General features: G+C 40.1%; 2 protein-coding genes across 2 annotated transcripts in view; one reads left to right on the forward strand and one right to left on the reverse strand.

Annotated features, from left to right (window-relative positions):
• unc119b (unc-119 homolog b (C. elegans)) overlaps positions 1 to 2,031 on the forward strand; it is a 36,929-nt gene extending 34,898 nt beyond the window's left edge. Inside the window, exon 5 of the mRNA XM_022676130.2 lies at positions 342 to 2,031. Coding sequence (XP_022531851.1) covers positions 342 to 454 — 113 coding nt within the window. The 3' untranslated portion in view covers positions 455 to 2,031. The remainder of the gene's footprint in view (positions 1 to 341) is intronic.
• A 349-nt stretch (positions 2,032 to 2,380) lies between these two features.
• slc13a2 (solute carrier family 13 member 2) lies at positions 2,381 to 13,896 on the reverse strand. Its single transcript, XM_015608454.3, has 12 exons — positions 13,694 to 13,896; positions 11,067 to 11,195; positions 9,517 to 9,653; positions 9,163 to 9,398; positions 7,505 to 7,691; positions 7,303 to 7,425; positions 6,093 to 6,299; positions 5,474 to 5,574; positions 5,201 to 5,334; positions 4,903 to 5,064; positions 3,756 to 3,893; positions 2,381 to 3,009 (listed from the first exon to the last, which is right to left on the reverse strand). Exons 1-12 carry the CDS (start codon positions 13,829 to 13,831, stop codon positions 2,878 to 2,880), a joined length of 1,824 nt encoding a protein of 607 aa, XP_015463940.3. The 5' UTR covers positions 13,832 to 13,896; the 3' UTR covers positions 2,381 to 2,877.
• Between the last annotated feature and the right edge of the window lie 10,160 nt (positions 13,897 to 24,056).

A 24,056-nucleotide genomic window follows, 5' to 3' on the forward strand; every position in this document is an offset into this window, starting at 1 on the left:
TATTGCCTAATGCCAAGTGTAGGCTAGAGGGGTAAAAAGCTTCCCAGCTTTGAGCTGTGGAGCGGTGGAACTGTGTTCTCTGCAAAGATACTGCTCTATCCTGTACCTTTGGGAAACATTGGGGATATAATCATTCAGTATCCTGACTTTAATAATGCTTTTTTTCACTGAATGCTATTAAAATCCTTGATGCAATGCTCCCAAAAAAACAATTAGGCAGCCTTTCCTGGACAATAGAGGCAGTTAATCTGGGGTTTAACTAGTGTGAAGCATGTTAAGATGTAGATTTTGAATCCACCCTGACATTGATTCTGTCTTTTCTTACCTCTTTCTCATTCCAGTGCGCGAGATGATCCTGCACCCTTACGAGACGCAGTCCGACAGCTTCTACTTCGTGGACAACAAGCTTGTCATGCACAACAAAGCAGACTACTCTTACAGCGGAGGCCCTTAGCTCAGCCGGGGCAGCTGACCCAGGCTAATAGTTTGACTGGCAGACTTAAGGCCCACCCACATGCGTTTTTGTGCTCCGATCATGCTCTCCCTTCAATCTGTGTCATTGACAACTGCCTGCTGCGCATTAATGCCTGTCTGAGTGAGACCTAGCCAGTGATTCGACCGTTACGACTTCTCACACACATACATATCATAAATACGTTCAACACTGCCATCGTTCACAGCACACCAGCAAGAATGGGTACTTAAAATGCTTTATTTTTTAGTAACGTTAGTGAATTCAGAGGTGGGATCCAAATCTATCATACTGTTTTGTATGGGCGACAATGCCAGGGCTTTACTGGTGGCGTTTAGGGCTATAAAAATGACTGATCCAGTGTGTGTATGGGTTAAAGAGAGATTGTGTGTGTGTGTGTGTGCGTGCATGTGTGTGTGGTTGGGTGTGTTAGAATACAGGGCACTGATCTGACTGACCTGAATAAAAAAAAAAGATTGCATTCACTTCTATTCTACAAACAATAAATATTTCCTTTTCTCCCTATTAAATTAAGGTGTGTCAGTTTTCACAGTTTTCAGCTTCAGAATATAGAAATTAGAATGCAGGTCTTAACATACAAATATTTCTATTGTGTGATGCTGACAAAACAGTTGATAGAGTACATCTAAAGTTCATTAGACATATTTTGAAGTGTGTTAAATCTGTCACTTTTTCAATGTTAATATGAATGGAATTATTAATCTGCACGAAAAAAAAAAAACATAGCACATTACGTGAGACCAAAATATACAGAACTGTAATATACCTTTCAGTGAAATCAGACAAATATTATCGTTGTAATCCTGTGCTCTCAAACAAAGAATCTTCCCCTACGTTCCGCAAACTTCAGTGAAATGTTCTTGCTCATGTCCAATTTGTACATCGATTGTTTACTAAGGTAAGAAGGAAACGGGTTCTGTACATAAAATAGATGTACAAAAAGTAGGACAGAGAAAGGAATGAATATGCGTCATAAGCCTTGACATGATTTCCTGTCTGGTTTATGTGGTCTCTTTTGTACTTTCAGAAACTGAAGGAAAGAACTGCTTTTTTTGTTTTTCTTAAGTAAATGCTAGGACTACAGTGATAGACATGAGAGTTAGGATTATGTCTAGTCTCTTTCTCCATCAAGCATTCCTTCTCTCACATAATCTGGTGAGTTATGTCACGTATGGGTGTTAGAGTAAATAGCAGAGAGTAGGTTTACCATTTTATCAAGGATGTGTCGTATCCATGATCATGATCCATTTATTTGTAGTGCAACAAAGGTGCATTTAGGAGATTCAGTTAAGAAACCTTGTCTGTTTTTTGCTTTCTCAGTTAAACGGATGCCCTCGATGACTCTGCTCAGACCACAAGAGTCGAGGTGGATGAACTTGAATAATGTTTCTAGTTTAAAATTGTAACAGCTTTATTTATGATTGTGATTTACTGTACATGATTTTGAGAAAAAACAAACTGAAAATGTGTACATTTTTGGACAGTTCAGATGCCAGTCTGGAATATAAGAGAAATAAATGTATATGTGAATTTTTTAATTTTTTGAATATGTCTTTCCTCATTGTTGTCCGTTTTGGTTTGTATGAGAAAAAATATTAGTATTTACAAACTACAAAACAAGTAGACATCTCTCATACCAAACTTATTCAAGCATATTGACACTAAATGTAATTATATATTATTAACTGCATTAAATGAAGCATCGAAAGCATTAATGGTATTGTATATATCCCCTCTGCAATTCCTTAACCCTCCTCAGTTTGAATATGTACATCAAAATTTACATCAAAATTACTGTGTAATTGAATTATGTTTAACACTTTTAAAGAAACAACTGACAAGCTGTAATGAAGCTCTTAAAAGTGAACAAGAAACACAATGAAACCATAGGTTTATATCTTAGTTTTATTAATATTTCCCCGTTATTGAGGCACTTTCTAGTACATTTCCCCTCTCAGCACTACAGCACCATCAGTTTGGGGAAGGGGAGGGCCTCGCATGCCTCCTCTGATAACTGTGAAGCCTGCAGCAGCACTGCTTTGAACTACCTGCCATGCAGTGTTGTCAGGCATTCCCTGGAGAACCGACTGCTACACCAGTTCTGTTCTCATCTGAATATTCAATTCCATAATCTTTTAAAAGGCCTTTCTGTTTGTGTGTTTTCAGAAAGGCAGAAAAAGGGAATGAATAAATAGTAATAAATATAGATGTTGAGAATTTGAGAGTGTTTCTTCATTATTGCAGCGAGCAGAGGAGCAGGTGCTGGAGCCCTGATAGATGTTAAATTTATCCTTTTGGACAACATGCATTTTACTTGCTTTTCACCTTCCTCTCTCTGCCTCCTCATCACTGCCGTATTCAGTCACAAAGTTCTGCTGGTAAGCTCATGGTGCTCCATGTGTGACGTTGGCCCATGAGGGGAAGGTGTCCAGTCGGAACATGGCTGCTCCCCATGTGTTAATTCCCAGGTTGATGCACAGGATTCCTATAATGTTTAATATGAAGCCAGCCTTTGCCTTTGGAAAGAGGAAAAAACACAGTTAACCTTCCATCAGCCATGTAAGCATTATAGCATAAGAACAAAATTTCTAGGTTTTAAATATTTTCAAATGTGTCCCTGGCCAAGCTGGTCAAGCTGGAGAATCAGTTTGGCTCTTTACCAGTATCGGCCATGTTTTTCCTGCAGTTTGGGAGTTTAGCTGGTTCACAGCCATGATGAATCTGACCAAGCTGAACAACCAGTTTGACTAAGCTTGATCTTGCTGACTGATTAGCATGACAAGCAAGACCAAGTTCTATATTTTCGTTATTTGGATATTTTCCTGTTGAAAAAACAGCGTAGATAGTTTAAACTGGTTAATCTGGTTGACTAGCTTAGATCTTGGCCAGCCAAAAAATAACCAGTTTGACCAGTGCCAGCAAGCTGGTTGCCCCATCACCCTATTGCTGTGACTCCCAGCATGACCAGTAAGACCAAGTTTATTTCCAAGTTTAAAGGGGAAAAAAGGAACTAAATTCAGGATTTGCAGGTATAGACCTTTGGACCCCACTGTAAATGGTGGTGGTTCAGTCACTATTTATTTAAGTTTATTACTGGTATTAAATTGCATGTAGCTGTTTTGAAACTGGTCCTATCTATACCTATTCCTATGCTGATCAACTAAAAATTAAAATACATGACAATAGGTTTACTTTTTTTTACAGTTGAAACTACAGAAAAGACACTTCAGATATAAAAAAAAAACAGATGAAGTCTCTTTACCATGTCCAGGACTTTGAGGGTGCCGTAGGAGAAGGCAATAGCATTGGGTGGAGTGGCAACCGGTAGCATGAAGGCCAGTGAGGCGCAGATGGTGCAGGGCAGCATGACGTACAGCGGGTGGAGCTCAATAGCTGTGGCCTGAAGGAGAGACACAGCAAACACCCAGTATCAGTCAGATGAAGCTTTTAATATTGTCTATTGTGGAGCTACAGGAAGTGACCTCTTGTTCTTTCCACAATATTCACTCACTAACTAATCAGGTGTCCCTGGGTATTGTTAATGTTTTATCCTGGATTTCAGCATGTTGACAATAATAAAGTGGGTTAGGCCAATAATAGTGGGTTTAGCCTGAATCACTCTAAATTTTATAATACACAATGTTGTATAATGGTATAAGATAATCCTCAGAAAGGAATGCTGTATCAATTGTATAGGTAAGTTAAGCACTCATGCAATATGTTTTAATTTAACTCACAACCTTATTAGCAATATAATGTGGTCACAAACTGCATCTACCAGTGGCAAACATAGCACTTGCTAAGTTGTGGTTTTGTGAGTCAGATTCAGAGCTATTTATATTGTTTATTACTTAGATTTACATCTGCTGACAATACTATTCTTTATATACAGCTCTGGAAAGAATAAGAGACTACATAAAAATGATGAGTTTCTTTGATTTTACCAAATTGAAAGCCACTCTAAAATATAATCAAGAGGAAGCCATCACATTTCTGCACCAGGAGTGTCATAAAGTTATCCAAAAGTAGTGTAAAAGACTGGTGGAGGAGAACATGCCAAGATGCATGAAAACTGTGATTAAAAACCAGGGTTATTCCACCAAATATTGATTTCTGAACTCTTAAAACTTTATGAATATGAATTTGCATTATTCTTTGCGTTATTTGCGGTCTGAAAGCTCTGCATCATTTTTGTTATTTTACCCATTTCTCAATTTGTGCAAATAATGCTGTAAATGGCAATATTTGTATTTAGAATTTGGGAGAAATGCTGCACAAAGTTTATAGAATAAAATAACAATGTTAATTTTACTCAAACATATATACCTATACACAGCAAAATTAGAGAAACTGATACATTTTTAAAAGCTGAGGTGTTGTAATGTGTCCATATCCTAGAATGATCTTACCATGGAGGCGAGGATGGGCAGGAAGAGGGTGGTTGTTGCCGTGTTGCTGGAGCACTCGGTGAAGGTTCCCACCAGCAGGCAGAGTATCAGGGAGATGGCGAAGGGTGGGATACTTTTCAGAGGAGCCAGGCTCTCACCCAGCCACACCGACAGCCCAGATACCTATATAACACAAACAAAAAGGACACTTTTTTTTATTAAGGTGCTTCACATGGTTCTTTGATTGATGCCATAGAACAAGTAGAAGTTTTGTGCTCCCTCTCTCTCTGTATTTGGTAAAATTTTCCATCTTCCATACCTCACTACCGCTGGCCAATGCGAATCCACCTCCCAACAGAAGGACGATGTTCCAGGGCATGCGCTCATGAACCACCTTCCATTGCAGCAGAGCTGGGGGAGCCGTTGGCTTTGGCCTCTCAGAAGTTTCTTCTTCTGCAGACAAGACACAAGCTCAGTTTCAATTCATCTGTTTAAGCAGTTTACACAACTGTATTAAACTGAGTATCCAGGATTAATCTAGTCTTATGTTATTGTAACATTCTGTTTTGTTTGTTCTTTCCATTGTCCGTACCTTCATTATCCACGGCATTGCACATGCTCAGTGGCAGTTGAGAGGGAATGATGAAGAACAGCATTGACATAAGAATGGCTACAGTGCCATCAGTCACGAACCTGTAACAGAAACATAGAAAATGAATGACTGAACAATAGTGTAGGTTTAAAAAACAAAGGAGCATTAATTTATATTAATCTGATATACTGATATAGAGTGCCTTAATTCTAAAGGAAAAATATCACTCCCCACCACTTGAGGGCATGATAATCTTGGCCTGTTTGTGGAGAACTAGCTTCCAGCGAATTTTATAAACTCTGATTTAATCCTAATTGATTAAACTGATCATGTACATCAGTCCTAAATATTTAATTACCCATTTTTTTCTCAAAAAAGTTTTGATGATGCCATTTGGCATTTTATTGATTTAATGAGACTCTAATAAACAAAATTGCTGATAAACTGTATAATATGACTGATTTTAGTACTGTTGATGTGCAGTGCAGCTATCTTGGATTCTGAACTCAGGGTTGGCAAGGCTTCTCAAACATTCCAAATAAGTAAATTTGACAAATTTCAATTGAAATGGCCTACTTGGAACTTAAAAACGTAAAAATTATGTCATATTCGCACTTACTGTCCTTTCCTGTTGAGTTCAGCAGCCCATCCTGGCATGAAGCCTGGCTCTCTGGTGAACCACAGCACCACCAAACCCAGGAAGACGGTGAGCACTGCGGCTTCAGCGAACTTCATCTTGCCCAGCTTTTTGTATTCCTCTTTCATCACTTTATAGGCCTCCCGGTCCCCTTCATTCTTTGTGCCGCAGCCAAATGACTTCTTAAAGCTGAGGATACAACAATAAAGTCGTTGGGCATAATTGACATTTTCTTCTTTAAAAAAATTGTAAAATGTGTACTTAAAATAAACAAAATAAAAATTAAAAAAACATACATATATTTTCATAGTAAACTAGTTTTTAATATTGAAAAATGATTATTTAACTTCATAGCAATACTAAAACCAATACTGAAACATTTTGGCTATATTTGGCAATTAAATTATACATCCTTTATGAAGTTATGTTTATATGCAGAATAATTACCTTTCCTATAGTGTACACAATCTTACCTACCATAGAATATCAGTAAGCCTGTCACAATAACAATATTTTGTGGACGATATTTCATCACAGGAATTATTGCGATAAACAATACTATTGCCATTTTAAGATCATAAATTGAATGCCATGAACACCATGATTATCAAAAATTATTGAGAGCATGTCCATTTATTGTACGATAAATCGATAATGTAATTATCGTGACAGGCCTAAATATCAGTTTACCACTACTGTGGTCCATAAATGTTTGAGAATGCTATGATGCTGCATTAGCAGTAGCTGGATTAGCCAGATACACTTATATGTCAAATGTCATGGGATAGTTTAAACAATATATCATTAGGTGATACTTTAGGGGACACCTACATTTGTTGTTTGTCATTAGTTTTGAGGCGTTGTCTTGTGAGTGAGGTTAAACACTGCCCAGCACACTCATTGCAAGGCTCGGAGAAATAACTTTCTGATTGCTATGGGAATACCAAAGCCAAACCTGTTACCCTCTGTTATGCCCTGCTGTCCTTAAAATGCCCATTTCTAAAATGAAACTGAATGTCTATTTTCTGACTGTTTGCCATGTGGAATCCAATGCACCATATCTTATTTAGAAATCATGTATTCTCCATTAATATACAGCACATGGTGTTGAAGGTGTGATATTATCAGATGTTTCTAAAATAAACTATTTGCTGAAAGAATTTCTGTCACAAACACAGAAAAAGCAACTCACTTTAAGCCCAGATACATGCACTGCAGCCAGAGCCAGGAGAGGAGAAGCATCAGCACCATGTTGGGGAAGGCGAAGCCAAACCAGCTGGCAAAATTGATTACATCAGGGTTCTCTGGGAAGATGCTGCAGAGATGAAAATCTAGTTGGTTAGGAGGAAATTCTCAAAAGCTGACCAAAAGCAAGGTTATCTTAAGAGACTTACTCGTCCATCTGGCCTTTGAGGATGAGGTTTGGTGTTGTCCCTGTGAGGGTGGCAGTTCCACCAATGCTGGCAGAGTAGCACACGCTCAGGCTCATGCCTTTATTAAGCAGGAGATACTTCTCCTCTCGAGCCTTCCTCCGGCTCTCTAAAGCTGAATCCCATCCATTTTCTACACTGGAGACTTCATCTGTAAGGATGTAAATGAGTCACAGTTTAAGCTGTTTTTTACCATCCTGGTCTTTTAAAAGCCTGGAATTGATCAACATTGTTAAAGAGAAATTATGGATTTTATCAGCTATATAGGGCAGCATTCTTTGATTCTTTTTGAGAATTATTTTTTGAGAATTTGTATTAAACCTATGATACATATCTAACACTCCCCCAAGTCCAGTGTTTCAGGCCATACAAACATTGTTACTTGGCTCTTCTAAAGCAGGAGTAGACTAAAACATCACTGTGATGATCTGATTTAGTAACGTTCACGAGTGACAAGATCAGCAAAAGTGATGTACTTAAATCCCACACATTACATTTACAAAAAAACAAACAACGCAGCATGTAGTCATGTCTCAGAAGGCTCTTGCCACAAGCGGTCTTACCCTATAAAAAAGTTCTCATTTTTGGGTAGTGTACCTCTTGGTGAGAGATCACCAACTACTAGGCACTACCTATCCGAACGGTATTAGTGTCTCAGGGGGACGTCTGTGAAAAATATGCAATTGAAAAAGGACCAGTGAGTTTTTTGGCTTTCTCGGTCACATAACATCGCGTTCAGTAGCTCCTCCGTTTTCACTCGCTGTTGTGTTTATGAGGGTCTCCTAGGAAACACGCACTCAAAGTGTAATTACGGTGCATAGCGGTGGACATATAGCTATTTTATTAAACACAAGGTAACAAAACTCAGAGATGTGGATCTGGACGGGACTAAAATTACCGGAGGACCAGAGATTTCAGGTTATTCAGCCTGTAAACACATACATGGTCGTTCCGGATGGAAATAAAATCACAGAGGACCACCCATAAAACAGAAAATTACCCCAGGACCCCCTGAGAAACTAATCCCTTCCATTTAGGGCTAAAAATATTTTTCCCAGTTGTCAGTTAAACTTTGCGAGGGTGCCTGACTTCACATCACTGGACTGTAAGATGCTGGATGGTTGGACCAACAATTTGCCTTCCTTCTAACCACTGTTGCCTTCATTTGCAGTGGTGTTGTCAACAGGAAACCTGGATTACTAGGGACTAAAGTCTTATTGTCCAGGTTCTGTTCGGAATTAGTCACCCCTAGTAGTGATACGAGGGACAAGAAGAGCTTAGTGTGTATCTTGTGTATCTCAATCAAGCTTTTATTGATTATATTTACAAGCCATCTGTGGGCAAATGTGCCAGAGGGTGCCATATTGAACCTATGCCCAATCATATCTCATCTTGTATCCAGACTATAGATGGCCCAATATGATATAGGAGCCTCCTTTCAATTGTTCAAAACTTCTGTAATATTTAATCAATAGTCTATATCCTAGATATGTTCACACATAAAATTTCATTCTATTCCATCAACTCATTTTTGGTGTGTATGTTGTGCTTCATGGAATAATGTCACGTACATTAACTGGGAACCTGTTCTATAGTCAAGTATGGTGCTTATAGTCACTCACATGGCCACTGTTTTTCATTAAGGTTGTCCAAGGGAAGTTTGCTTGTAGTGACTTCAGACATCTCAAAGGCCTGGTTCTCTCTTCCTTCCTTCACTTCTCTCTCATCGCTCTCAGCCTCTGTGTTGCTGAGCTGCTCCAGCACGGCCTGAGCTATTGGCAGCATCATCGCTGTTGTAGCTGTGTTACTGATCCACATAGACAGGAAAGCTGTGACGCTCATGAAGCCCAGCATCAGCCTAGAGAACACAGGAGAACACCAGGAAAAATGGGTGAGATAGATTGATGATGTTTAAAAGACAACCTTGATGTATACACTGTAGGATGCTTGGAGCCCTTGGATGGATGTTCACTTACAGAGCAGGTCGGACTCCAACTATCAGCAGGACCTTCAAAGCGATGCGCTTGTGCAAGTTCCAGTGCTCCACAGCTATTGCCACCAGCAACCCACCGATGAACAGCATGTTGGAGTCCTTCAGGTACAGCACGCACACCTACAACAATCAACAAACATTGTAAAAGTTTTTAATTATCGAATATTGCTCTCTGTTTAACTATTATTTTATTTTCCCTCTTCTTTCCTATAGCCATCTGTGAATGCAAAATATAAGACTTGATAAAAACGATTTTTTTTCTGTAAAGTAAAAAAGACTGTAAAGTAGTAGGTGATGACTACACTCATAAAAGAAATACTTTTATTAGCAATAAAATGATCTCCCTTGATTCAGTGTATATGATAAGACTGTGGAAAACTACACGGTCTATATTGTAAAGTACTAAGTTGGCAGTATTTTCCTGAACAAGTGCCAGAGAGTCAAATCTGTGGAAGTGGCTAGCTTTACTTCACCTTTATCAAGAAATACAGTGTTCTGTCTCTTATATAATAGTTAAATGGTGTAAAAAAAGTTAAATGGTGTTTCATTTTAAATTTACATTGGCGGTAGAAAATTCTTAAGAAATAAAAATGCCGAAAAGGTTTCTTGGACCAATGATATACAGAAGAATCACATTGGGTTTCCCCAAGACTAACCCTTCAGCTGAATTGGCTTCAACTGTGTTCATCACAGAGTCAATCGTATGCCTAATGAAAATTGGGGGACCAAACTTGCTTATACTGTGGCATCAAAGTGGCCTTTATTAGGTGGAGCAAATGTGCATCAATAGGGTGGTTCCACACAATTTATGATCCAACATAAATGATGGTCACATTGGCAGCATGGTGGCTTAGTGGTTAGCACATTTGCCTCCCATCACTGGGGTCTTGGGTTCAAGTCCCTATATGGGTAAAGTTTTCATGGTCTCCCTGTGTCTGTTCTCCTCTGGGGACTCCGGTTTCATCCCACAGTCCAAAAACATAGAGATCAGGTAAATTAGATACTCTAAATTGCCCAGAAAAATGTAATACTCTAAAGTGATCTGGTGTATATGTGTGATCTGTGTGTATGTGTAAGTGTGTGGTATGTATGTATTTTTGTGTTTGTGTGTACATGTGTGTATGACTGTGCCCAGGTATTAATTGGCACTCTGTCCTTGGTAAATGTTGTAGTGCCCGATGCAGTCCTCCAGGTGGACGGTTGTTTCCGGTTAAGAGTACGCTGTGCGCTATTGGCTGTCGCTTCTCACCGGTGTGTGGATGAGTGCTGATTATGAATGGTTGTGTGTAAAACGGGTACATTGTGAAGCGTCCTTGGGTTTCTAGAACGGCGCTATATAAGTTGAACTTTTCATTAATTAATTCATTCATTCATTCATGAACATCTGACATTAACTCTGAGCTCTGAGCTTATTTGGAACAGGTCTGCACACTCACAGATCAAACAAAGCTTTCTATTTTAAAAAGTTAATCTCCAGTAGCTGGGTTGGTTAAAACTGGAGTAGAAGGTGAACATCATTCTATCAATCATTACCTTTCCAGACTCCATGATGCCCAACATGGGGAAAAGGATTACTGGCAGCAGCGCAGTCATGGCCAGTGGCATACACTCTGTACACCAGTAGAGAGCCATCACAATGATGACGTAGCCACATTTTGCTTCCTGCAGGACAGAATAAAGCATGTCATCAATGCACTCCAAACACAACAGACTATTGATACAAGACTCAAACTATGTGATGTATCCTCTGCAGATTACACTGAATGGCCGAAAAAGCAACACTACCCACACCAGGTACCAGGTACATTCTCATTCTCAAAAATAAAGGACCTTAAAAGGCTTTCTCAAGGTCTGTTGTAGAAGAAGCACATTCACACTTTCATCTCTATCACAATAAAAGTCTTTTATGGAATCAAATGAGGTTTCCCTATGGGATTGCTTAAGCGATAGCTAGGTGAGCGTGCAAAACAGATTGAGAGATATACAGATACTTTATTTATTTATTATATAAAGTTATTTATTATACTTTATTAATCCTTTATTGAAGGACAGTTAAAAAAATATACCTTCTGTAGCAGCTTAATGTTTTAAGAGTGTAGTATCGGTTGATTACTGACTTTACAGGTACTATAGAAGTGTAGCTGCTCAAAAAACAAAAAACATCACAAAGAAAAAGGCTGACACATCTTCTAAGGAGAATTTATATTATATATGAAATATTTGTAATACAGATATTAACCGTATCCATTACACTTCAAGTTAACATATTTTATACATGTTCATTTATTTTTTTTAGATTTTTCTTCTATTCTCAAAAACAAAAATCATTTTAAAGGACTCTAAACATTTCAGTATGTTCTATAATTTTGGTCTCTGTCTGTTGTGATCTTTTACAAAAAATGGTTCTTAACACATAGTTCTGTAAGTCAAAGAATCTTAAATGTAGCAAATTTATCTAATAAACCAAACAATAATTTACATTCTCAGATAGTTTTTCTGTTCCTAGTTTTAGACATTTTAGCCTATTTATTTTTTAGCCTCTTTTATTATATACATAAGTTTGTTTAAAAAAAGTCTAGCTTGCAGAAAGTAGACTTTTTCTTTTGTAAAGCACAGTTTCACCAATCTTACTCAGCAGTGCTGGCAGTGATGTTCATGTTACATAACCATATCTGTGTCTAGATCCCTTTAAGACCTCTCACGTTGGATACATTGTCCTATGAGTACTGATAATAGTAACCCTTGGTCACAGAGCGCCATAAAGATTTGTTTTCACACATTTGACTGTTATCTTAAGACCACTGATGATTATGGCTCCTGACCTCATGAAGGTCACAGTAAATATTTCCTCTGATCTTATATCTGTTTTATAGTTTTACCTGTGTTTAAAAGACTGGTGCTATATGGTGGTAAATAATAAAAGGATTGAATTTGTCTCCTATATACAAAATTGTGGATACACGAATATGGTGTTGTCTGGGGGAATTTTTTTGTTGTGTCATTGGGTGAACAAAAACCAGCATCTTCTTAACATCATGTCAAAGTCATATTGACACTGAAGCTTGAAGTCAAGCCAATGTTATTTTGTTAAACCACAGATTAACATCTGTACCTGTTTGGATTTAGACATCAACACAATGTTTCTTTTCAACTAAAATGCATCTTTCTGACAATAAATTGTCATCCAATTATTGCGGAGGGAGTTCTGGGCCATTGCCAATATTAAGTCTTTTTTCATGGTCATTTGCAAATATATAAATATTTCTTAAAGGTAGGAATTTGGACAAAATCTATTTGGCTTAACATGGGTTAAAAAAAATCTCTATTTACCACTAATTTGTAGGTGTCTAAAAGTGAAGTCTAAAATCAAATTTTCTGTGCAGTTACCTAGAGCATGGGTCTGCAATAGGCGGCCCACAGGCCAGATGTGACACGCAAGCATGACACATCTGGACAGTGAGATTGGACTATAATGAATGATAATAAAAAAAAATGAAAAATAAAGTGCTTCTCTTGTGAGTTTTTGTTTACATTCCTCCCCAGCCTCTCTGTCACGCTCGTTTGTTTCCCGGCCGTGTCCCAATTAACTAGGCAGGGCAGCGGTAGTGTATTGAACCACGACCCTGGCGACACGGGTTCTGCAAACTGTTCTGCAATTGGGTTCAACAACCCTCTGGGCTGAAGAGTTACTAGTCTGTAGCATTCCAACCCTTTACACCAAACTTAATGGACGACCCCTGACCTAGAGTATCCTTTGAGAATGCAATGAATCCATAAATCAATACAGTCTGAAATAAAAGTTAAGCCAATATATTCTGCACTGACCATTTTTAAAGGCAAATCTCTGGAGGTATGATTGAAACAACATTGTACATCCCAAAATACTGGCAGTGACCATCACAGTTTTACTTACATCACAGAGTTAATAGTTATTTTTCAGTAAATGGACCAACAGAAAATATATTAAATTACTGTAAAATGCTGTTACATTAAAGACATTTTATTCTCTATTTAGATCTTTTTTTGGTTTGTTTGTTTTGAGGATGACTCGATAACTTTTCTTCAGGACAGAGACAATACATAGACAACATGTATACAAACGAGTTCTACTTAATTCCACAATCACCTGCATACTCAAACCACTAGAGAGGAGATCTTACCGAGGTTGGGATGACGATTGGCAGGGGGAGGAAGACCAAAGGAGTGATGAAGATGATCAGGTAGTTACGGTAGCTCCATAGAAGTCCACCGATTTCCTTCAGCAATCTGCAGACCTGGCTGTTTCTGTTAGATGGCATGTTGTGTGTTAGGTGGAAAGCACACACGCTGTGTGTTGAGAGGGGAATGTAAAAGACAAGCTTTTATCAATTGAGTGTTTATAAGCTTTATCACACCAGGAAGATTAAACATTAACTTTAAGAGAAAAAAAGGGGGAGGGCTGGTGAGCCAAGAAGACAGTGAACTCTCAGAGATCAGGCAATCCGATGCAAAAACAGGAATGAAGGATAGATAAAGGTAAAGGAAAATAAAAAGGCTAGATCTGGAAGCGTACTTTTAAACGTCTGTTATCTTCATCTAAATGTTACTCATATTGCTCATATAAAACCTCCTACTCCTTCAGACGGCTATTGCTTCACACTGAAACAGCCTGACTGGTGCCGTTACACCGCCAGTAAAAAGAAATCTTCACCTTTTGCCCCATGAGCAACTTCGCAGGTGTCATCCTGATAAGCATCTGCTTCTGCTGAAGATGCTGGCTAATCTTTACAACTTCAAAAACACTCAGCGGCTTTAAGAACATCACATTTATTTTTTCTTAAAAAATAAAGGTCCCAGAGGCTACAAAGTCATGAAAAAAACTACTTTGTGAGGAACCAACACTCACGAGGTGAGGGGACCCATCCTCCTTTGGTCAAAACTACTTATAAATCAGCTGTAGTTGGTGAGTTAGTTACTGAACAATAAACAAGGTTTCGGTCTGCCTTCGCCGCTGAAAAAATCCTAATATTAAAGGAAACTGCAGGATGACTTAAAATAAAATTTGTCATTGTTTGGTAGAAATTATTCACTGTATGCTTTTTATTTTTGCCATTTTAGACTGAAACATTTTGGTTGCCAAATATTCAGTACAGACAGCCAAACAGATGCATATCCCTTGTGTGGTGTTCATATTTTTGTTACTCGTTTACTTTGTTACATGTATTTAATTCAGCAAAAATAAGCAATTTTACATTAAAGTGCTTTACACATGCTTGCTTCACCTAAATTGCAAGCAATATAAACAGCTTACATGGTTAATATTTGCCCTTTACCTTTCTTATGTTACTTTTCTTTCAAAAAAGTGCTACTCTTTTTTTATTAGTTTTTTTAATAAAATGTAAAAGAAAATGAATTTAACTCAAGATATGAGTAGAAAATGTGTTTAGTTTCAAATTTGTTTATTAGCCCTTGGCCAAACATACTGTATGTAATATAAATGGTTGGGGGGGGGGCTTTTGTGTTTATCAAAAATGTGTTTTGATATATGTTTTTCACAAAAAATGAGCCAATGCCAATGAGTTTGAGTTAGAAAAAATATTTTTTTAGTATCATTTGATGAAAAATGAAAATGGGTCCCACAGACCCGAACACCACACAAGGGTTAAATATATATATTTATATAAATTAAATTGATTAATTTTGTAATTGAAAAATTTTTAATTTTCCAAGTGTAAAAAGGGCTTTATGCTTAGTGCTACTGCCAACCAATCCTCATTCACCAACGTTTGTGTCAAAAACAGTAAATATCCAATCCCAGCTTGTATCCTTTACTCAATTCAGAAGCTTAGGGCCTAATGTTAGGCTGTAATGATGCAGTTTTCCAAGATTTGATCACTGACGTAAGGTTAAATTACTTGAAATGGAGGAACAGTATTCCAGAGCAGCCTTGTTTGGGATAGACAATGCTAGATGCTGTCAGACCACATGATGTTTAAGCTGTAGACTGAGCAATAATACTGAATGATCAATACAATGGATCACACTTGTGTGAGTTGTGGGTCAGTCATGTGGGGATTATTAGAGTCTGAATCAGAGTAATGAACAGGTTTAGTACTCAGTTACAAATGCATAATGATACATAAGAGATTCATGCTTTGGAGAGATTCAGGCTATGACTAGTATTGCAAAAGAAACAACAGGGAAAGTAGTAAAATATGAATAACAAGTTGTTTTACAAATGCAATTGAAGTCACATGAGCATTATGATATGCTGGGAATGCTTCTGCTTTGACCTGCTACTGAAGCCAGAAGGGGGTCAGGTCAATGTTAAAAACATCCGTTTTGGTAGTTAAAGATAACATTGTGATTTCTGCATGTACAAAACACCATATATACACATAGTGGACTTCAGAACTATTTCATTTAAATAGTGATGCATTTATTACGAATAAATTGTGTTCTGGCGATTCTATTCAATTAAATTTTCCCACGTTAAAATGCCTCTGCTCACCCCTCACCTCATTTTTATTCTTTATGTTTGGTAATATTTAAAGAGGCTTGGCAATAAGGTAACTAGCAGCTGTGATCAAGTTAAAACATCACAATGGGAGTAAACAAGTCCACACTGTAAAATGCTTGACACACAGTAAATTCACAGTGTTAAAATCACAGTATAAAAATGTTTGACAACCTGAGAGTTATTCTAACAACCCCCAGTGTTAAACAATCCACAGAGTTAAAATTCAAGTCCTCACAGAGTTAAAATTCAACTCCCCACAGTGTATTCTTTCTCAGAGGCTCTGACTTCTGATTTTGTTTTGATCCCACCATGTTTTATGGGACAGTTTAAAATTAAACCAAGAAAAACAGAACTTAAAATACATAAAAATGAACAACAAAATACTGGAACTTTTTATTGAAATTTAAATAAAACTTTATATGACCATTTTATGTCTTAATTTTATGTTTTCATGTAAAATTCAACTTTCCACAGTGTATCCTTTCCCAGGGGCTCCGCCTCTTAATTTGTTTTGATCCCACCATGTTTTATGGGAAAGTTTAAAATTGAACCATTATGGACACAGGATTACTATTTATAGGCAGGATTTGATCATACATAAAACATTTATTTTACTCTGGGTCTGAAATGTTTTGTTGATTAAAACTCTTGCTGAGAAAAACAGAACTTAAAATACATAAAAAATTAAAACTAGAACAACAAAATACTTGAACTTTTTATTGAAATTTAAATGAAACTTTATATGACCATTTTATGTTTTCATGTAAAATTCAACTTCCCACAGTGTATTTTTTCTCAAAGGCTCTGTCTCCTGATTTTGTTTTGATCCCACCATGTTTTATGGCACAGTTTAAAATTAAACCATTTACACACAGGATTACTATTTATGGGCAGGATTTGATCATATTGTGGCGTGGAAGAGGAAGGAAGACCCGTGAGACTCATGCTGAATGCTCAACAGCTCCTTTATTGAACAGGCTTGCCACTCACTTACAGTCTTTAACAAGACTAGGAGAGCTAAAACCATAACCACAGAGCTCAAACAGCCCAAAGGCCACCAACCCAGCTGTGTGTCTCCCAGATGGCAGATCCAGAGTGGTGCCCACCCTCTCTGCATAACCCCTCCCAAGGGAGATGCCCCACCCCTGTCATCCTCGCACACAGGAGAACAGAACCATGCCTACAGGCAGCCACACACACAACCCAGAGCCGCCACATAGCCCCCCTCCCAAGGGTCAGCCGTCCCGGCGACCCCACCAACCCAACACAAACCCCGTGTACAACAAAACATTTTTTTTATTTTATTTTTTTTACAATCAGTCGCAAACAAAGTCATTAAGGCGGGCGGGCGGCCTGCCAGCGGCTCCAAAGAGCCAGAGTTCAGATCAGGCACGAGTGCAAGGCCGGCAGGTTTCGCACCACCGTCCACAGTGTCCGACAGTCTCGCCCTATAGGGGGCCAGCCTATCACGGTGCACAATCATAGTGCGTTTGCCCCACCGGATCTTATACACCACCTCCCCCAGCCTGGACAGCACCAAGCACGGACCCACCCAGGCCGACTGGAGCTTCGGACACAGTCCCTTCTTCCGCTGAGGGTTATATAGCCAAACCCTCGCCCCTACCACCAACGGGTCCCCAAAGCAGCGCGTGCCGTACGCACGCTTCTGCTTCTGCCCGGCAGAAGACTGGTTGGATTCCAGCGAAGACATAAGGTCCGAGACGAAAGGCGCCCCGTCAGGAGGCTCCCCAAAAGCCAGGGAGACCGGCGTCCTCAGTTCGCGCCCGAACATAAGCAGAGCCGGCGAGAATCCCGTCGTCTCCTGCACAGCGGAGCGACAGGCCAGCAGCACTACCGGCAGGTGCCTGTCCCAGTCACGCTGGTTCTTGTCCGACACCATGGCCAAGTGCGCCGCCAGCGTGCGGTTAAAACGTTCCACCAGTCCGTCACTCTGCCGATGAAGGGGCGTCGTCCTGGTCTTATGGATTCCCAGGATGCGGCAGACCTCCGCCATGACCTCCGACTCAAAATTTCTCCCCTGGTCGCTGTGCAGTTCTTCCGGAACCCCAAATCTGCAAAAGAACTCTTGCACCACGATATCCGCAGCAGTGACCGCCCCTTGGTCCGGCACCGCGTAGGCCTCTGGCCACTTCGTGAAATAGTCCATCGCCACCAGAACAAAGCGATTTCCAGAGTCCGTCACCGGAAAGGGGCCCAGCACGTCCACGGCCACCCGCTCCATAGGGCTGCCGCACTGGTAAGGGTGAAGTGGGGCGCGGGGCGCCCTCGAGGGGCCCTTCTTGGCAGCGCACACGTCACAGCAGTGCACGAAGAGTTCCACGTCGGTTCTACACCAAGGCCAATAGAAGCGTTGCCTCAGGCGCTTCAGAGTCTTGGTGACACCAAAGTGCCCAGCCCCAGGTGACCCATGAACTCCCCGTAGGACCGATCCCCTAAGCGCCCGTGGTACCAGCACCTGAAACACGCAGCGCCCGTTCGCCGGATTCTCCCAGGTATGGCACAGCACGCCGTCGGACAAACTAAAACTAGCCCAGTTGGAGCGCAACGCCTTAGCAATCGGGCCCAACGGCACCACCTCCCCCCACGACGGTGTGACGTTCGCACTGAGCGCGTGTACTGCCCACGATAATTCGCGATCCGCCCGTTGCGCATCGTGGAGCTGCTCTACGGACACCTGAGCCACCCCGACAGCGCCAGTAACATCCCCAGAGATTGCAGCGCAGCGTGCAGTCTCAGCAGATTTCTCGTCAGCACGAGCACAATGTTTGCAGTCGGCGGCCACACACGGCCGGCGCGACAAAGCATCCGCGTTACTGTGGCCACGGCCCGGGCGGTGCACAACCTCAAAACAAAACTCCTGGAGTCTAGATAACCAGCGCGCGAGTTGGCCCTCGGGCTTGCGGAAACGCATGAGCCACTGTAGCGAGGCGTGGTCAGTGCGCAGCAGAAAGGGCACCCCATACACATACGCTCGGAAATGTTTAAGGCTTTCGACCACTGCGAGTAGTTCCCGGCGCGTTACGCAATAGTTGCGCTCCGCCTTGTCCAGGCGGCGGCTATAGTACGCTATTACGTGCTCAGAGCCGTCCTGAACCTGCGACAGGACTGCTCCGAGGCCGTGGTCGCTCGCATCAGTATCCACAATGAAACTCTCAGACACCTTCGGATACGCTAGAAATGGAGCATTGCACAGGCGGCTTTTTAGCTCCTCGAATGCCCGCTCCGCCTCGTCAGACCAGCGGAATTTCACACTAGGCTTAGTCAGAGCATGAAGCGGCGCTGCCACGTCCGCGAACCCCCTAATAAACCGCCTGTAATACGAGGCGAGCCCCACGAAGCTGCGAACCATTTTAGCGTCTCGCGGCGTGGGCCAGTCACGGACCGCCTCCGTCTTTTTGGGATCGGTTTCCACGCCAGCACCGCTCACTACGTGGCCCAGGAAGCTCACGCGCTGCCTTAGCAGATTACACTTTGCCGGATTGAGCTTCAGGTTAGCCGCCTGAATTGCGCCGAGCACCATTTCAAGGTGAGACAGTGCGGAGTCGAAGTCGGTTCCGTGCGCCAAGACATCATCCAAATAAACGACGCAGCACGACCGCGGAACACCGCATAAAACACGCTCCATAAGACGCTCAAAAGTAGCCGGCGAGTTACACAATCCGAACGGAAGCACCGTGAAATGCCATAGGGCTGAGCCGAGCGAGAAAGAGGTTTTCTCCCTATCCCCCGCTGCGAGGGGCACCTGCCAATATCCGCTCCTCAGGTCTAACGAGCTGAACCAGGCTGAGCCAGACAGCTGGTCCAGCGTATCGTCGATCCTGGGGAGCGGGTAGGAGTCAAGCTTCGTGACAGCGTTAAGTCGCCGATAATCCACGCAAAAGCGCCAATTTCCATCCTTCTTTTTCGCAAGGACCACCGGGGCCGACCACGGGCTGCTCGAAGGCTCAATAATGCCCGTACTCGCCATCTCGCGGACTAACTGCTCTGCCGCTACGCGCTTTGCTAACGCCAGACGGTGCGGCCTCAGCCTGATGGGCTGGGCGTCACCCGTGTTTATTGAATGAACCGCAAGGCTAGTTTTAGTACACTCGCACTCAGACACAGCGAAACTCGTGCGAAAACGGCCGATCAGTTCGCGCAAACGGAGTTGTTGGGGACCAGATAAACCCACACAACTGCGCTCCAGCATCTCCTCTATCGGATCTACACTCAACCCCGCATCCAGCGGACCCTCTACCGTATCACGCACCGAATCACACCGCACCGTTTCCGCACCGGAAACATTGGGTAAGCTTGGTGGGTTAGCAGGGCCATCTCCGATGCCAGCACCCCCAGTGTCTCTCCCTGCTGTCGGCGTCTGTCCGCCACTAGCATTTTGGCGGCCGCCTCCGACGGTTGGCGGCTGAAACGTGTTCTCAGCGCCCGCATCAGTTCAGGCAGCTCGCAGCGGCACTCGGCGGGGAGCTCGATCAGTACCCTCAGCGCGTCGCCCCGCAGCGCCAGGCAGAGGTTGGCTGCCGTCTCGGCGTCCGTCCAGCCCGCACCGCCCGCCACGATCTCAAGCTGAGCTTTGAAGGCTGTCCAGTCAGCGCTGCCGTCGTAGGGGGTAAGGCGGGGTTGAGCCGTCAAGCCCGCCATCCCGTTTTTCTATGAAAATTTATTTTTATTAATTTATAACTTTCTGTGACCATTACTGTAAACTTATATCATACAGCTATAATTACACACTGCAATATTATATTCATAAGACATATTTATAAGTCTTACTTAACCTCAAAAAATTCCAAAGGCCTCTTTATCACCCACACCTCAATTCTCCTACGTCATCTTCAGACGCACACTTTTACATTGGTATTTACTGCTCGCACGAAGGGAAGGATTTAAGTGTGAACACAAGCTGAGGAGTTCAAATTCCTGTAAGTTCATATGGAAATTTACCAGCACGAGATTCAGTACAATTCCCAGGTAATTACTGCATGGAATCATAAGTGAACTGGAGCTGATATTTTACAGTATCTAGATGTCTATAGATTACAGCTGGCAGAGTGCAATGTTAAAATGTAACTAAATAATATTTTTTCTAATGAGAAGTGGAAAAAAATGTGATGAGGCAATACAAATGGAATGTGATGTTTTCACAGTGCATTTTCCTTTTTTCAAAGCATAGTGGTTGTGTGAGTGTACTTTCCTACAGGATTCAGAAATCAATGAGTTCTTTGGGAAAATAGAAATATTTGAAAAAGCATTTTTTTATTCAATAAAGAACATTTACATTTCAGTTTAGCATTTTTTAAATTAAACTTTAATGAAACTTTTTAACAAACAATGCCTAGTTTAATAATGGCCACAAAATTCTCTGTTCTGTGAAACATCCTATAAAACAACCTTTTATTTTGGTTTGAGAAATATACTTTTGTAAAAGATACATTTGAGTGACGTTATAATGTTTTAAAAAGTGGATGTAAAGAGTTCCTGTGATATTTAAAGATTCTCACCATCACATTTCTTATTTCTTTAACAAAATAGCAAAATTTAGCACCTTTATTTTTAAGAGGACAGTGCCAAGCCATAATAAAAGCACCCAAATTGGCTACAACCTGTTTTCCATGTTTAAATTCATCAAATTTGATTTTTTTTTTTTTTAAGTATCGTCACTGTAAGTGAGTGAGACTGACATATAGTATATCAGCTGAAGGTCGAGATAAGGCCATAAACATGCATCCATAAAAACATAAAAAGCACTTTCAAGTTCCAAAGACTTTTTTTTTATTATTGTATGCTGTTGCGATATGCCGCTAATAAAATTCAGAAGAGGAGCGAAAAAATGATCTAAAAGAGCATAAAAATGTTTAAAGCCAAAAAGAAAAATCAAAAGTTTCACAGCTATCTTCCTGTTTCAGTGAAGATCTGTTGTTCTTCTAATTTCCATTTGTAAATTTAATCCATTTAAACTAATTTAAGTCAGCATCTCAGATTGTCCAGACAGAGATTATAGACTGATTATGCCTTTATTAATATATCAGTGTTAATTATTATCTAGTACAGACTTCCTGACTTCCTAATGAACTGAGTTCATCCCATGTTCCAGCTTTTATCTACTAAAAGGTTCATGCTGTTCTTTTTAGGCCACAGGGTGAAGTCAAAGCGAGCACACGACAGGAATAGTAAGCAGCAGATGCTGTCACAGAAAACAGCACATAAACTCATTCGAGACACTTACAGTCTTTTTGGGGAGATCTGCAGCTTTTGAAAGTAATATTCTACTATAATATTTTAAACTCAGTCTCTTTTGTCACTTTTTCATTATGTGAAGACTTCCGGATTAATGGTTAAACCGTACAAACTGCTCAAACAAGCAAAAACCATTTGTTTTATGTTAATGAAGAATCAACCAAATTCATAATATATTTCCTTCTTCTGTAAAGTTTTTTTTCCCTTTTTTTTTTGGAGATATGAGGTTTTATGTTATGTCAGCAATGCTGCACTAATCATTAAGCTATTTAAAGACGTGAAACGCTTAGTACGTTTTTTTTTTTTTTTTTTTTTTTACAGTTCAGCGTCTTTGTCCTCTGATCTGTGTTGTGTTTTCCTTCAGCTGAAACCTTCAGGTTATATAATCAAGCCTGAATCCTGGATTTCTTCATGAGTAAACTGTAGCTTCAGTAAAAAAGCTAAAAAAGAAAATTTACACAATATAAAGAACAACTTCCAAATTCAGATTATTTTTTTATTAACTTTTATTTTTTTCTGTCAGTAAAATGATCTATGTTGACTATGTTGTTCTTGACTCCTGTACTACTATTTTACTGCATATACAGTATTGTGCAAATGTTTTAGGCACCTGTGGGAGTTTCAGTGAAGAAAAAGCTTCTTAGCTATGAAGTAAGTGTTTATTATCTCAGTAAAACACATTACAGCACTACAATAAATACAAACAGCAATTTAAAAAAAAGCAGAGCTTTTACAGAACCTTTTCCTTAAAACATCTCCTAATCTCTCCTCCTAATCTGAGTTTAATTGAGTTATTTCTAGTTCTCATCATATTAATCAACACCTGGTTTGGTAAATTGGTAAATGTGGTAAATCAGGTGAGCTGCTGACGGAACTGAACTGAATATACACATGCTGGCTGAGAAGCATCCAGGAGAAATCTGGAGAAACTACACTTTGTTCTTCAGCTTGGCTCACAGGATATAAAGTCCTTAGTTAAAACTGAGAAATTCTTGTTAAGTTTTACTGTCTATGTTTATTTGCATCTGTTCAAACCACAGGTGGGGCTTTTCCAGGTAAAAACACTCATATTACTGAGATATGATTAGAAATGGATTAGTATAATTTGCTTTGGTGCCTAAAACTTTTGCACAGTACTGTATATTACTATGTTACTGTATACACAGTAAAATTGGCAGTGTTATATCAACACTGTTAGTGTTAAATTAACACTGAGAGTGTAAAGTTTAACACTAATAAGTGTTAATTTAACATTAACAGTGTTGATTTAACACTGCCAAATGTCCTGTGTATAAGCCACTTGTGCGTCAGAGTGATTTCACCACAATTAAGTGACTTTTAAACACAGTTACTTCTGGCTTATTGATTTCTTAAACCTATAAATATTTTAGGCTTGAATATTTTGTCTTTTTTCACAGTTCAGTGTTTTTGCTTCTGATCTGCGTTGCTTTTTTCTTTAGGTTATAATCAAGCATGAATTTTGGATTTTTGTATAAAAATGTGTATGAAATCCAAAACCTTTGGAGTAAACTACAACATTTTACCAAACAATCCTAGACTACAAACAAACTATTTAAAATATGATGCTTTTTAATCTGTAAACGATTATTACTATTGTTTGCATTATTGCTATAATAAGCATACACATAAAATGTGTTCTTGTCACAGAATGTTTTATTGTAAAATTATTGATAGACACAAATGGCAAAGATATGTCATTAATTATGATAAAGTCCTTCTGAATGTCTCCCTTTATTCTCAGAATTTCCATA

The sequence above is a fragment of the Astyanax mexicanus genome, chromosome 17, assembly GCF_023375975.1.
Source record: "Astyanax mexicanus isolate ESR-SI-001 chromosome 17, AstMex3_surface, whole genome shotgun sequence".
NCBI classification, from domain to species: domain Eukaryota; kingdom Metazoa; phylum Chordata; class Actinopteri; order Characiformes; family Acestrorhamphidae; genus Astyanax; species Astyanax mexicanus.